At 63.0% G+C, this 13,427-nt stretch overlaps 1 protein-coding gene across 3 annotated transcripts in view; it reads left to right on the top strand.

Annotated features, from left to right (window-relative positions):
• The window catches only part of SLC12A5 (solute carrier family 12 member 5), a 31,445-nt gene that overhangs the window by 11,482 nt on the left and 6,536 nt on the right, over positions 1 to 13,427 (top strand). For all 3 annotated transcript variants that reach the window (XM_053993046.1, XM_053993045.1, XM_053993044.1), the window contains exons 2-22: positions 1,963 to 2,057; positions 2,290 to 2,421; positions 2,635 to 2,781; positions 3,393 to 3,447; positions 4,313 to 4,443; positions 4,577 to 4,818; positions 4,890 to 5,101; positions 6,965 to 7,132; positions 8,089 to 8,187; positions 8,354 to 8,411; positions 9,053 to 9,227; positions 10,057 to 10,175; positions 10,472 to 10,570; positions 10,654 to 10,773; positions 10,945 to 11,049; positions 11,138 to 11,306; positions 12,144 to 12,339; positions 12,420 to 12,589; positions 12,692 to 12,823; positions 13,004 to 13,111; positions 13,285 to 13,407. In XM_053993046.1, the coding sequence (XP_053849021.1) occupies positions 1,963 to 2,057; positions 2,290 to 2,421; positions 2,635 to 2,781; positions 3,393 to 3,447; positions 4,313 to 4,443; positions 4,577 to 4,818; positions 4,890 to 5,101; positions 6,965 to 7,132; positions 8,089 to 8,187; positions 8,354 to 8,411; positions 9,053 to 9,227; positions 10,057 to 10,175; positions 10,472 to 10,570; positions 10,654 to 10,773; positions 10,945 to 11,049; positions 11,138 to 11,306; positions 12,144 to 12,339; positions 12,420 to 12,589; positions 12,692 to 12,823; positions 13,004 to 13,111; positions 13,285 to 13,407 (2,855 nt within the window). The remainder of the gene's footprint in view (positions 1 to 1,962; positions 2,058 to 2,289; positions 2,422 to 2,634; positions 2,782 to 3,392; positions 3,448 to 4,312; positions 4,444 to 4,576; positions 4,819 to 4,889; positions 5,102 to 6,964; positions 7,133 to 8,088; positions 8,188 to 8,353; positions 8,412 to 9,052; positions 9,228 to 10,056; positions 10,176 to 10,471; positions 10,571 to 10,653; positions 10,774 to 10,944; positions 11,050 to 11,137; positions 11,307 to 12,143; positions 12,340 to 12,419; positions 12,590 to 12,691; positions 12,824 to 13,003; positions 13,112 to 13,284; positions 13,408 to 13,427) is intronic.

Below are 13,427 nucleotides of genomic sequence, written 5' to 3'. Positions count from 1 at the left end.
CCGCGGGCTCCGTTCTCCCGGAGGGGTCCCACGGCCTCGCCACGTTTCGAGCACGTCTCCCTGCCAAGCTGCGCGTGTCCCCCGGTGCCACCCAGCCCCAAGGGGAAGGTGAGCTCCAGCCACCCCTGCTCATGCACCCTTGTGTCACCACACTGGGGATGGCCACAGCATCACCCTGGGGGGTGTCCTGTCAGCGTGGTGGACGTTTCACATCAGTGTGGTCCCCAGAGCTGGTGCAGGTGGGCAAGAGCCGTGGCGAGTGGGTGGTTGCCAGCTCACACCATTGCTGTTACCTAATGACAGCAGGGTTCAGTGGGGCTTTAGACCAAACACAGAGCAAGAGCGCATGAGGTTTGTGATGGGACCTGTTGTGGGAGGTACAGGGCAGGCACATGCTGGGTGTGTGTCCAAGGGGACTCTGGAGAGAAGCCTGTGTGCCAGGGTGTCTCAGTGCCACTGCCGTGGCCAGTCCTGCACAGGAGGAGCCTGCGGGCTGTGCCTCGGTGTTTGGCTGTGCCCTTAGGGACACTGCTGCCCTGCTGCCCCATGCTGGAGGAGCCTAGGGATGGTGGGAGTTGGGGGCCAGCCCGCAGGTCTGTGTCACCTGTAGCATTTGAGGCTTCACCTCCTGGTCAGCCAGGAGCACCCTGTCTGCCAGGGAATTGCAGATGGTGAATCACTGCTGCACGCGGGCTTCCAGGATCCCGAATATGAGTCAACTGGCAGGAGGATGGCGGTCTTCAAAGGACCAGGATGCTCCAAGTGGTCACAGGGTTTATCTTGTGGCTGCTTCTATGAGTGGGTGACTACACTGCTAGGGCACTATCCCTCTGCCCTGGGGCATTCATGGGCTCCGTGCTGAAGGATGGTGGAGGGGGCAGTTCTCTCCCTGGTCCCAAAGTGTGGAGCTGGTCTGTGACCCTGCCCATGTGGGCAGCCTGCCCAGCAGTGCGGTGGCCAATGGCAGTGTGACTGCTCTGGCTGCAGGGCTGTGGTGGTGGGATGGGTGTAAGGCAGGGAGCCTCTCTTTCCCCACTGGGGCTGAGGACTAGCCTAGCTGCACAGGTTTCTCCATGCCATGGGTGCCTCCTCAGCTGCTCTGCCCAGGACTGTATCCTTTGTCTCCTGGCCCCCACGCCCTGGTCCCTCTCTGCTCTGGACCTTGTCTTGGAGCTGTGCTGCTCCGGCAGCACCATCCTCACTGCTGCTCCATTTCCAGCTTGATTTATTTCTGCTGCTCTGCAGCTCAGCTGTTTTCATCGCTATTAAGCCAACTCCAGGTTTCTTCTGCACTAGGTCATTAATGCAGTGAGTGGTTGTGGCCCTTGTCCTGGTAGATCCATGGGCCTGGCACTGCTGTGGGTGGCTCCACTGCCCCGGGCACCATCTACCCTCAGTGATATCATCTCCTGCCCTGTGGCCCCCACTCCTGTGGTGCATGTCTGGGAGGAGGACCAGACACCTGGCCAGTCGCCCCACTCCCAGGCACTGTGCCGGGACCATCCCCTGTGCGCTGATGCTGAGCAGCCAGCCAGATCTTGCCCTGCGGACGCAGCGCTGAGGGCAGTCCCAGTGCGCTCACCCGCAGGCACCCCGTGCCGTGAGTTATTGCTGCCGTGCATCGCGCCGGAGGGCTCCCCCCGGATCCACTCTGCTTGCCTCACTGCGTGGATGCGCTCCAGCGGGTCCACGTGTCAGCACGGCCGGGCAGGGCAGCGTGTGGCTCCTGGGGATGGCAGCCCCTGCCCGTGTGTGCTGTGGGAGGTGATGTTGGAGGCTGAGATGCCGGCCTGGCATTGCCTGTGCTGGGTCTGGGCGCGAGCGTGGTGCCCACAGCCCTGGCAGCTCTCCTGGCAGCCACAGGCAGCCGTGACCCCTCACAGCGGTGACCGTGTGGGGTGGATGTTCTGCAGGTGTGGGTGGGGCAGGGGCTGCCTGACTGACTCAGTGGTGTCTCTGCAGGCGATGGCAATCCCAAGGAGAGCAGCCCCTTCATTAACAGCACGGACCTGGAGAAGGGCAAGGAGTACGATGGCAAGAACATGGCCCTCTTCGAGGTAGGGCATGCAGGCAGCGGGGCAGGGGGAGGGAGCTGAGCTAAGCAGCTGTTCCACAGCACCCAGCCTGCACCCTGGCCACTGGGACATGCCAGAGCCCCAGGCCAGGGTTGCCGCATTGCCAAAGCCATTCCTGGAGGGGCAGGCAGTGGGGTGGCATCTGGTGAAGTCTCCTGGGGTTGGCTGGGGTCCCAAGGGACTGTCCTCACAACTTGGGATCTGCTGTCCACAGGAGGAGATGGACACAAGCCCTATGGTCTCATCCCTGCTGAGTGGACTGGCCAATTACACCAACCTGCCACAGGGCAGCCGGGAGCACGAGGAGGCTGAGAACAATGATGGAGGCAAGAAGAAGCCAGTGCAGGTGAGAACTTAGGGAGGAGGTAACCTTCCCTCCCTCTCCAGCCCTTGCCTGTGTAGTGCCAGGCCATAGACTGCCCTGGGAACAGGGGACCCCTTGGCCTCAACCAGGGGCAGTTTTACTCTGGGTTCCTGGCTGCTTTGTGGGAGGAGTGGGACCTCTTGCTCCTCTGCCAGCCAGGTCCCTGTGCTCTGATAACTCCTGTTCCCTCAACAGGCCCCACGGATGGGCACCTTCATGGGTGTCTACCTGCCCTGCCTTCAGAACATCTTTGGAGTCATCCTCTTCCTGCGTCTCACCTGGGTGGTGGGGATTGCTGGCATCATGGAGTCATTCTGCATGGTCTTCCTCTGCTGCTCCTGCGTGAGTTTAGGAACCGTATAAGCCTTCACTGGCCTTGCCCATGGCCTGGGGGTCACCAGTTTGGCTGCCTGGACTATGGAGAGGTGCACTAGCTGCCAGCCCACCATGCCCTGCCCCAGCTCTGCTCCTGCCCCAGCTTCTGCCCCTGCCCTAGCTCCTGCCCCACTTAGAGCAAGGAGAAGCCTTCAGCTTCCCAAAGGAATCAGCAGCGGAATGGTGCTTAAATGGTGACCCAGATCATAGCTGCCATGTAGGGGGATGTGCTGGGGGTCCCCTGCTCTGGTACCATGCAGAGAGCCACCTTGCCAGGACAGTCACCCCAGGGCAGAGGCTGGGAAGGCTGGCCTTGTCCAGTGTCCTGGGCAGCCTGAGCCACCCCAGCGCTGCCAGCCCCTCCAAGGGCTCAGCTCTCTCAGGTGTGCTGCCAGCCGACAGCCCTGCCTGTCCATCCACACATACATCTATCCATTCGTCCTCCCTGGGCATCCCTGCCCTGTGGCACATCTCAGCGTGACCCCAGGGAGCCCCATGTCCTAGCATGGCCCCAGCTCTCCCTTCCACTCCCCTGTCCCTCTGCCCAGCTCCTGAACACGCTGTGTTTCTTCCTGCAGACGATGCTGACGGCCATTTCCATGAGTGCCATCGCCACCAACGGTGTGGTGCCAGGTAGAGCCAAGCCGGCGTCCATGCGTGTGCCACGTGTGCGGGCAGCTGGTCCCTGCGGGGTGGGGTGCCCGCAGGGGCTTTTCCCAGAGAGCATCCCCCGGGGCTGCCAGCCGCTCCCGAACCTTCTGCCACCAGCCCGCGCGGGATCCCCACGGCCCGGGGAGCGCAGAGCTGGAGCCGCCACCCGTCCCCAAAGCCGCGAGGTGCAGATGGCAGCGAGAGCCGCCAGCCGCGGCTCCTCCCTCCGCCAGACTGGCGAGGCCGCGGGGAGCCGGGAGACACACGGCAGGAGGATGGGAGCAGGGCGTGCTGAGCGCCACGGGCTGGGCGATGGGATGGGCTCTCCCACCGCCGGACACAGGGACGCTGCTGTGTGTGGGCTCTGCCCCCCAGGAAGCACCATGGGGTCTGGCTGGTGGGTGCCCTGGCTGCCTCCCCCAGAACATGCCAGCCCTGCAGAGCCCTGGGGAGCCGTGAGCTGCGCCAGGCTGGGCGAAGCACTGACAGACCAGCACGGGGTGTAATTAAAGCTATTTATCATCCTGCTGCTGCAGCGGGACCATCGATCCTGGCAGCCCAGCTCTAAGGGCTCCTCTGGGAGGATGGAGCAGGGTATGGCCCAGGTCCCTGGGGCTCCAGCTCCTGTCTAGTGTCCAGGGAACACCTGTGCCATTGGTCATTGCACCTGGCTGCTGGGCTGCTGGGGAATGACTGCCAGAGTGGTCACTCCTGCTGCTCTGCATCTTGCTCAGTGCTGGAGCAGGGCCCATGGCTATCCTGGCTCCAGTCTGCCCTCTGGGATACCTGGCAGGGCTAAGGGTGTCACTGGGGTCTGGCTGGGACCCACTTTTGCTCTCTCTGACAGCGGGTGGCTCCTACTACATGATCTCACGCTCCCTGGGACCTGAGTTTGGTGGGGCCGTGGGGCTCTGCTTCTACCTGGGCACCACCTTTGCCGGTGCCATGTACATCCTGGGCACCATCGAAATCCTGCTGGTAGGTACCTGGTCCTTGCCTTGTGCAGTGCCATGGGCTCTGCTCTTGGCAGGGCAGGGGGCCTGAAGGACCCTTCCCGTGGGGCCCCTGTGCAGGCTGTTAGCCAGGTGGTGATGCCATGACTCTTTCCCAGGCCTACATCTTCCCGGCTATGGCCATCTTCAAGGCAGAGGATGCCAGCGGGGAGGCAGCCGCGATGCTCAACAACATGCGTGTGTACGGCACCTGTGTGCTGACCTGCATGGCCACCGTCGTGTTCGTGGGTGTCAAGTATGTCAACAAATTTGCCCTGGTCTTTCTGGGCTGTGTCATCCTCTCGATCCTTGCCATCTATGCCGGTGTCATCAAATCTGCCTTTGACCCACCAAGCTTCCCGTGAGTACGGGGTCCTGCAGGGATGCAGCAGAGCTGGGGCATGCAAACCCTGAGTGCCCGTGTCCCCCCAGGATCTGCCTCCTGGGCAACAGGACCCTCTCACGCCACGGCTTCGACCTCTGCACCAAGATGGTGGTGGAGGGGAATGAGACTGTTGGCTCCAAGCTCTGGGAGCTTTTCTGCACCTCCCGCTTCCTCAATGCAACCTGTGATGAGTACTTCACCATGAACAACGTCACTGAGATCGAGGGCATCCCCGGCGCTGCCAGCGGCCTCATCCAAGGTGAGCACATGCCAACCGAGGCATGGGAACGTGGGCATGGGCATGAAGGTGTGGGAATGGAAGCATGGAGAAGGAAGTGCACGGAGCTGTGGTGGGGCAGTGGCTGTGCCTGCTGGGCAGCTCTGCCAACAGGGCTGGTGGAGGTGTGCTGTGGGAGGCCATCCTAAGCATGGCTCCTTAGCCATGTCAGGTGTTGTGGGGGTAAACAGGGCTGGGTCCAGGTAACAGGGCATGTGGGAGATCCCTACTGGGGGCTGCTCTGCTCCTGAGGCACAGTGAGCTGTGCTCATGCTGTGCCAGGCAGTGGGAAAGACTCCTGCACTGGGTGACAGAGCAGGGCGCTGCAGCCACCTGCACGCAGTCTGTGTCAGCCAGTGGGGTGGCTCAGAATGATGCCCAAAGGCTGGGGAGGAATAAATCCTCCCTATGCTTCCTCTTGGCCTTTGGAAAGGCTGGTATTGATTTGAGGTTTTGAAAGAAGTGATCACCCCTTGGGGCCACTTAGCTACTGTGGCTACAGCCCTGCTGGGAGAGTGGCCAGGACCACAGGAAGATGCGTGAATTCACTGGGAGGAGCCACTTATGACCTGTTTTTCTGGAGAAGCTGGTATATCTGCTAGGTGCTCACGCTCAGCAGTGGGTGGCAGAGGCTGATCCTCTGTGCCACATTCAGAGGGTGTCTGCAGACCCCCATGCTGGAGTGGTTGTTGGGACTCAGGAAAGCAGCAGAGCCAAGAGCAGGATCAGTCCTTCCTGATGGCTGCAGGGCTGCCCCAGCCATCCTGCCCTGGTGTCTGCGTGGACACAGGCATGGGAGGTCAGACTTAGCCAAGCACGTGGTGCTCAGGGCTGCAGCTGTGACAGTGATTAGTGGAGTGCAGTCACAGGGTGTTTGGGAGCCTCCCGATGATGTTGCACTCTGAGGTGTTTTGGGTGAGATAAGGAGTTCCTGGCTGCTGGGTGGAACCTGCTCCTGTTGGCAATGCTGCTGCTGGGGAGGGGGTGCAGACCCCCACCCACCCAGCTGGTCTCTCAGGGCAACAGGCGGCAAACACTCCTGCACTGGGGGCATTGGGACAGAGCCAGGACCCCACTCTGGGGTGTCTGGTGACAAGAGTGACTGGCCCAGCAGCATGTTAAGATGGGTGGCACAGTTTGACCCTGGCAGAGATGGCTGGGGCTTGCTGTGCCCTAGGTGAGGGGTGGGGGGAAACACACGTTTCAGGGAGGATGAGACAGGAGAGAGCAATAGGGATTGTGAGCCCCATCTGTCACCTGTGAGCAGCCATGAAGGGGACTCAGTGCCGGGGGCTGAGGGCTGGCTGCTCCTCTCTGCAGCCCCCCAGCAGTGACGTGCCAAGGGCAGTTGCCTCTGCCCGCCCTGCCCAGTGCTGGCTGCTCTCCACTGCTCCAGTTTCTCCCTGCGATCTGCGGCCAAAGCAGCACACGGAGGGACGCTAAGCCTGTTACATCAGCCCCGCACTCATAATCCCATCAAAAACATTATCAAGTTACTTTGACACGATCCACTTCCCTTAAACCTGTGTTGATCAGCATTAATTATATTACCCTCTTAATTATTTGCTACTGCAATCCCATGTCAGCTGCTCCAGTATCTTGTGGGGACGCTGCCAGCAGCAGTATGAACCTGCTCTGGTTGCCCACCTGTGCTGCCATCCTCACCCTCTGCATGCCTGTGGCCCCGTCTGCTGGCTGAGCCGGCTGCTCAGTGAGGCCGGGGAAGGGGTGGGAGAACCAGAGACCCCCGGCTCCATCCCTTTGGGGTGGGGATGCTGTGCTGGGCATGGGGGCTTGCGGGCATCTCATGCCGGCGTCACCGCCCAGCCTCCTCCCTCCTCACAGAGAACCTCTGGAGCTCATACCTGACCAAGGGCGTGATCGTGGAGAAGCGGGGGCTGCCCTCAGTGAGCTCCCCCGACACCCCAGTGGACATGGACCAGCCCTACGTCTTCAGCGACATGACGTCCTACTTCACCCTGCTCGTCGGCATCTACTTCCCCTCAGTCACAGGTGGGAGTCGCCGCCGGCCCCGCTCCGTGCCGCGGGCACACCGGGCACGTGCCGCCGGGCGTGCTCCGCGGAGCCCCGCGTGTGCCACCCCCGCGGTGGGTGCGGCGGTGACAGCGGCGTCGCGGGGGCGGCTGGTCGCCATCGCCTCCCACGCAGCCGCCCGCGCTCCAGATCTGACGGTGCCGCCCGGTGCGCGCTGACGTCCCGCCGCCTCGGTATTTTTAGCTCTCCGGGGGCAGAGGAGCCCCCCCCCCCCGCCCCAGTCCCGCTGCGGAGCCGAGCGGGGCGCAGCCTTCGGGGCTCCCCTGCAGCTCCGCCGGGGACAAGGCCGGCGGGAGCCCCCGGGTTGCCCCGGGCATGGCGAGCGCTGGAGGGTCCGGCGCTGCGGGGTCCCCGGCAGCCGCTCAGCCTCCGCCGCCCTCCCTGCCGCTGCCCGTTCACCAGCAGGTGCCGGTTTCTGCAGGACTCCTGTCCCCCGGTGCCGCGGGCTGTGGGGTCCTGCCCCGGCTGCTGCTGCGGCCGGAGCACGGGTCATGCCTCGGGCTGTGTTGAACACGCCTGTGCAGCCGTGTCCCTGCGTGACCTCCTGCCCTCCCAGAGCAACGTCGGGGCTGGACCCTGTCCCTGCCCCTGCGGCAGCCACCGTCCCTGCTTGAGCTAATTAAGGGCTAATGAGACGAGGCACTTGAGGGCTTTTGAGCCTAATCCTTGAGTGGCCTCAGACTGCGGTTTGGGTTGGGGGGGGGGAATTGCTGGGGGGGATGAGAAGAGCAGGCTGGGTACCCCAAGCCGCAGCAGCACCTTCTCCGCTGCCTATCATGGCTGCTTCCCATCCTGGTGCACACCGAGCCGTGCCCTGCTGTGCCCAGGGCTCACACGGTGCCTGGCATGAGGGTGTCTGGGACGGGTATGGGATGTAGGTCTGCTTCCCCTGACACCATCCCCTCTTTCCCCAGGCATCATGGCTGGGTCCAACCGCTCTGGAGACCTGCGGGATGCCCAGAAGTCCATCCCCACGGGCACCATCCTGGCCATTGCCACCACCTCTGCGGTCTGTATCCTTCAGGGCTTGCCTGAGCCTGGGCTGTGGGGCTGAGAGTGGGTGGGCTCTGCAGGGCAGATCAGCTCGGGTGCTTCACTGGGCTGGGACAGGGTCCCAGCACCCACTGGCGGGGCAGGCAGGACTCTGCATCCTCCTGGCTCTCCTTGACTACCTGGCAGATATCAGCTCTGTTGTTCTCTTTGGAGCATGCATCGAGGGCGTCGTCCTGCGTGACAAGTGAGTGTCCCAAGGCCATGGGGGGCATGAGGAGAGTCGGTCAGCCCCCCGGAACAGGCTGGGGCAGGGGCAGCCCCAGGGGCAGGCAGAGGTGTGGGGAAGGCTGCAACCAGGACACACTGGGCAGGCATGGGGGCATTGGGGGGCTCGTGGGTGTCACTGAGCAGGGGGGCTGGAGCTTGTAACAGGCACTGGGGGCTTGTGTGCACCCCAACCATCCATGTTTGCTGCATTCCTCCCACTCCTGTGCTGCAGGCAGCCACTTGTTTGTCAACAGGCAGGGCTGCCTGTGCTCCTGCCTATCTGGGGCAGCCGTGCTCACCGCACGTGGCAGGTGACACTTCTGGGTCGCCAGCACCAACACAAACAGGATCCAACTGCATCATCATTGCCCCCCCTGGCACAGGGACAAGGACTCCTGTCCCACGCCTGCCTTTATCTTTTGCCATGATAACGGGTACAGGGATGAGGACAGACCCCTGGCAACCTCTGAGCCTGCTCCATTGCTCACCCCTTGAGACAACATCCCAGTTGTGTCACATCCCCCCAGAGTGGTGCTGTTGTGAGGGGCTGGGTTGTGCCGCTGTGGTGCTGGTGCTCGGTCATGGGACAGAACCGCAGGTGATGCTGATGCCCCGCAGGTTTGGTGAGGCTGTCAACGGGAACCTGGTGGTTGGCACCCTGGCGTGGCCGTCCCCGTGGGTCATTGTCATTGGCTCGTTCTTCTCCACCTGTGGGGCTGGGTTGCAGAGTCTCACCGGAGCCCCCCGCCTCCTGCAGGCCATCTCCAGGGATGGGATCGTACCCTTCCTCAGGGTAGGTGACCCCTGAGTCCGGTGCTTCCTCACCCTGAGCGCGCACTCTGGCTGCAGAGAGAGACCGGTGGGACCCCACCCTGCCTCCTCCCCGGCACCGTCGGTGCCAGAGCAGCCCCATTTCCCCGCCCTCATCCCGCCGGCACCGGCACGGCGGTGGGCGGCCGTGGTGGCTCTGGCTGCGGTATCGGTAGGAGGAGAGTGTCGGAAAAGGTCAGAATTCCCTCCCCCCCGCTGCCGTGCCGCTTCATATTTTATCTGCTCTCTGAAGACGCGTTCCCACAACCTCATCTCTCCAAATCCAACCCGACAGCTCCCCCCAGGGAAGAGCGGGCTAATTTTATCCTCCCTCCTTCTCCTTGCCAGCCCCAGCCCGAGCTCTCGCTCGCGCCGCCCGCACCCTCTAATGCGTCCGGACACGCGCCCCCGGCCCCCTCCCTGGTCCCCGCAGCCACAGGAGGGGCCACTGTCCCCCGGCTGCGTGTCCGTCCCAAGCACAGGGTGCCCGACCCTGTGCTGGCTGTGGCCAGGCTGTGAGCTGGGGCTCGTCCCGGCTGGGGGTACAGGGGCTGCTGTGCTGGGTGTGGGGAGAGCCACAGGATCTGCCGGGAAGGGGACTGAACTGTCAGCAGGAGCCAGCCCTGGGACTGCTGCCCTGGCAGATTCCAATGGGACATGTGCCAGCTCACGGCACCCAGTGTTCCCAGTCCCTGCTCCTGCCGGGGCTGGGTATATGGGAGGGTCCAGTCTCATCAGGCTGCACTGAGTACCCTTGCCCAGGGCTACAGAGCACCGCAGAGCCTGACACGCCCCTCTCCCCCCTCTTCCAGGTCTTTGGCCATGGCAAAGCTAACGGGGAGCCAACATGGGCCCTGCTGCTCACAGCCTGCATCTGCGAGATCGGGATCCTGATCGCCTCCCTGGACGAGGTGGCTCCCATCCTCTCCATGTAGGCAGCGTGCTGTCGACCCGCACCTTCACAAGCAGCGGGTGGCGTGTGTGGGTCTCTGCTCCTCGGGGGGAGGGAGGAACGCACCTGCTGCCCTGGCCCCTGCCTGGGAAGAGGGGGCCCTGCAGGAACTCTGGGGTCACATCTTGGCCAGCATTGAGGCTTGGTTTGTCCATGGCACTGCTTCTCTGTCCATCAGCGGGGCCTGCTCCAGCATTGGCCACCCCGGGGACAGGAGGTGTGGAGACTTCAGTCCCACACAGTGCACCCACTCAGCCCCCTGCTCTCTCTTGCAGGTTCTTCCTCATGTGCTACATGTTTGTCAACCTGGCGTGTGCGGTGCAAACGCTGCTGCGGACGCCCAACTGGCGGCCCCGCTTCCGCTACTACCACTGGTGAGCTGAGTGGGATGGGACAGCACAGGGACACCCCGGTGTGGGGGTCCCAGGGCATGCTGACACCTCTGTGACCTCTGCAGGACCCTGTCCTTCCTGGGCATGAGCCTGTGCCTGGCGCTGATGTTCATCTGTTCCTGGTACTACGCACTGGTGGCCATGCTGATTGCTGGCCTCATCTACAAATACATCGAGTACCGCGGGTAAGGGAGGCCACGGCGCCGCAGGTCCTGGCCAGCCCCCCGTGGCCGCATGGCCTCTCAGTGTGGCTGCTCGGCTCCCCAGGCTGCTTGTCCCAGGATGCTGCAGGGTGCCAGCATGGTGCTCTGTGGCCAGAGCCATGGGCATCCCTTATGTGCTGCTGGTTCCTGCAGGGCGGAGAAGGAGTGGGGTGATGGGATCCGGGGCCTGTCCCTGAGCGCAGCCCGCTATGCCCTGCTGCGGTTGGAGGAAGGGCCCCCACACACCAAAAACTGGAGGTAAGGCAGGGCAGGGAGATGGGGATCTGGAGGTTCTGGGGCAGGGACAAGCTGGGTGCGGGCACTGACTGCAGGACCCTCCTTCCAGGCCGCAGCTGCTGGTCCTGGTCCGTGGGGATCAGGAGCAGAATGTGGTACACCCGCAGCTCCTGTCCTTCACGTCGCAGCTCAAGGCTGGGAAGGGCCTCACTATCGTGGCCTCTGTGTTAGAAGGGACCTTCCTGGACAACCATCCTCAGGCGCAGAGAGCGGAGGAGGTGAGAGCTGCATGCACTGGGACAGGCTGTGCCAGCAGTAGGTGTTCCCGGTCCCCAGGACCCCAGGGTTGTTTCTGCCTCATGGCCAGGGCTGGTGGCCCCAGGATGACCTGGAGAGCTTTTGAGTGGCATTAGGCAGAGCCTGAGGACTCCATGCTTCACTGATGCTCACCATACCACAGGGACCTCTGGACTCCCCCTCCAAGACACAGAGATGCTGGCACCAGCCAAGCACTGGTCCCAGTCTTGGCCAGCTGCTGCAGGACTTAGCACAGCATGGCACGTCACAGCACAGCACAGTGCCCAGCCAGGGGCTGGGCTGAGCAGACTCCTCAGCCTCAACCCTTGCCACAGTCTGTGTGGCGCTGGTGCCAGGCAAGGTGGGAGATGAGCCTTTCCCCGCCAGAGTGAGAGCACTCCCCACCCCCCGCACCCGCGGGGCGGCACATTAATGAGATTAAGCCCTCGGAAGCAAACAGTTTCTCTCCCATGCAGACATGTTATAATTTCTCTGAGTAAATAACTCTAATTGCTGCTCTGCCACCTGTCAGAGCCCTGGCACAAGGACACCCTCCACTCTGCATGGTGCAGAGCTGTGTGCCAGCTCTGTGCACTGCTGGGTATCACCCCCTGGCCCGGAGCCACTGGCCTGCCATGGGGCACGGAGACCCAGGCACCCTGCGAGGACCTGTACCACACATCCTGCACCCTGTACCTCATTTGGCCTGGGTTGGGTCACTGCTGTGCCCGGCAGCTGCTGTGCCCGGCAGCTGCTGTGCCCGTGATCCATGCCTGTCCCCGAGGCCCTGGGATCTCTGACTTCCTTCTCCCTTGCAGTCCATCCGGCGCCTGATGGAAGCAGAGAAGGTGAAGGGCTTTTGTCAGGTGGTGATCTCCTCTAACCTGCGGGATGGCATGTCCCACCTCATCCAGTCCAGCGGGCTGGGGGGACTGCAGCACAACACAGTGCTGGTGGGCTGGCCCCGCAGCTGGCGCCAGAAGGAGGACCACCAGACCTGGAGGAACTTCATTGGTAGGCACCGTGGAGGGTGGGCACTGCCGGGCTTGGGGGGCTGCAAGCTGCCCTGGCTGACGTGGCCCTTCCCCTCCCAGAGTTGGTGCGAGAGACCACAGCTGGGCATCTGGCCTTGCTGGTGGCCAAGAATGTTGCCATGTTTCCGGGCAACCAGGAGCGGTTCTCGGAGGGCCACATCGACGTCTGGTGGATTGTCCACGATGGGGGGATGCTGATGCTGCTGCCCTTCCTCCTGCGGCAGCACAAGGTAGGCTGGGCCCCGCAGCGCTGGGCCCTGCAGTGCGGGGCTGGGGCTTGGGCTGCGGCCGTCCCTGTCGAGCCGTGCCCAAGCCTCCCCCATCCCTTGCAGGTGTGGCGTAAGTGCAAGATGCGCATCTTCACGGTGGCACAGATGGATGACAACAGCATCCAGATGAAGAAGGACCTGACCACGTTCCTGTACCACCTGCGCATCACCGCAGAGGTGGAGGTGGTGGAGATGGTGAGTACTGGGACGGGGCACGTGCACAGCAGGGATGTTGTGCATGGGAGAGCCAGACAGAGCCTGACGTGGGGCACACAGCACCATGGGGGGACACACCACCATGGGGACATGCTGGGCCAAGCTGGGAGCAGTTGGTACAGCTTACCCTGCTCCAAATTTCTTCTGTTCCCCCCACAGCACGAGAGTGACATCTCTGCTTACACCTATGAGAAGACGCTGGTGATGGAGCAGCGTTCCCAGATCCTCAAACAAATGCACCTCACCAAGAATGAGCGGGAGCGGGAGGTGAGGCTGCAGGACAGGCTGGGTGGGCTCTGACCCCTGTGGTGGCTCTGATTTGAACCTAGCTGCCCTGCAGCTCTGTGTGCTCATCCTGATGGAGAACTGGGCTTCAGGCTAGGCTCTGCCCAGCCAAGCCCTCTTGTGCCCAACTCCCTTGGCTGACCCCTCCCACACAGATCCAGAGCATCACAGATGAGTCCCGTGGCTCCATCCGGCGCAAGAACCCGGCCAACACACGCCTGCGCCTGAACGTCCCCGAGGAGCAGGCTGCTGACGGCGAGGAGAAGCCAGAGGAGGAGGTGAGGGGTTGTACCAAGAC

Source organism: Vidua macroura, chromosome 17 (assembly GCF_024509145.1).
Source record: "Vidua macroura isolate BioBank_ID:100142 chromosome 17, ASM2450914v1, whole genome shotgun sequence".
Classification (NCBI taxonomy): Eukaryota; Metazoa; Chordata; class Aves; order Passeriformes; family Viduidae; genus Vidua; species Vidua macroura.
The sequence above is the reverse complement of the archived record's forward strand: the minus strand, read 5'-3'. Positions and strand labels throughout refer to the sequence as shown.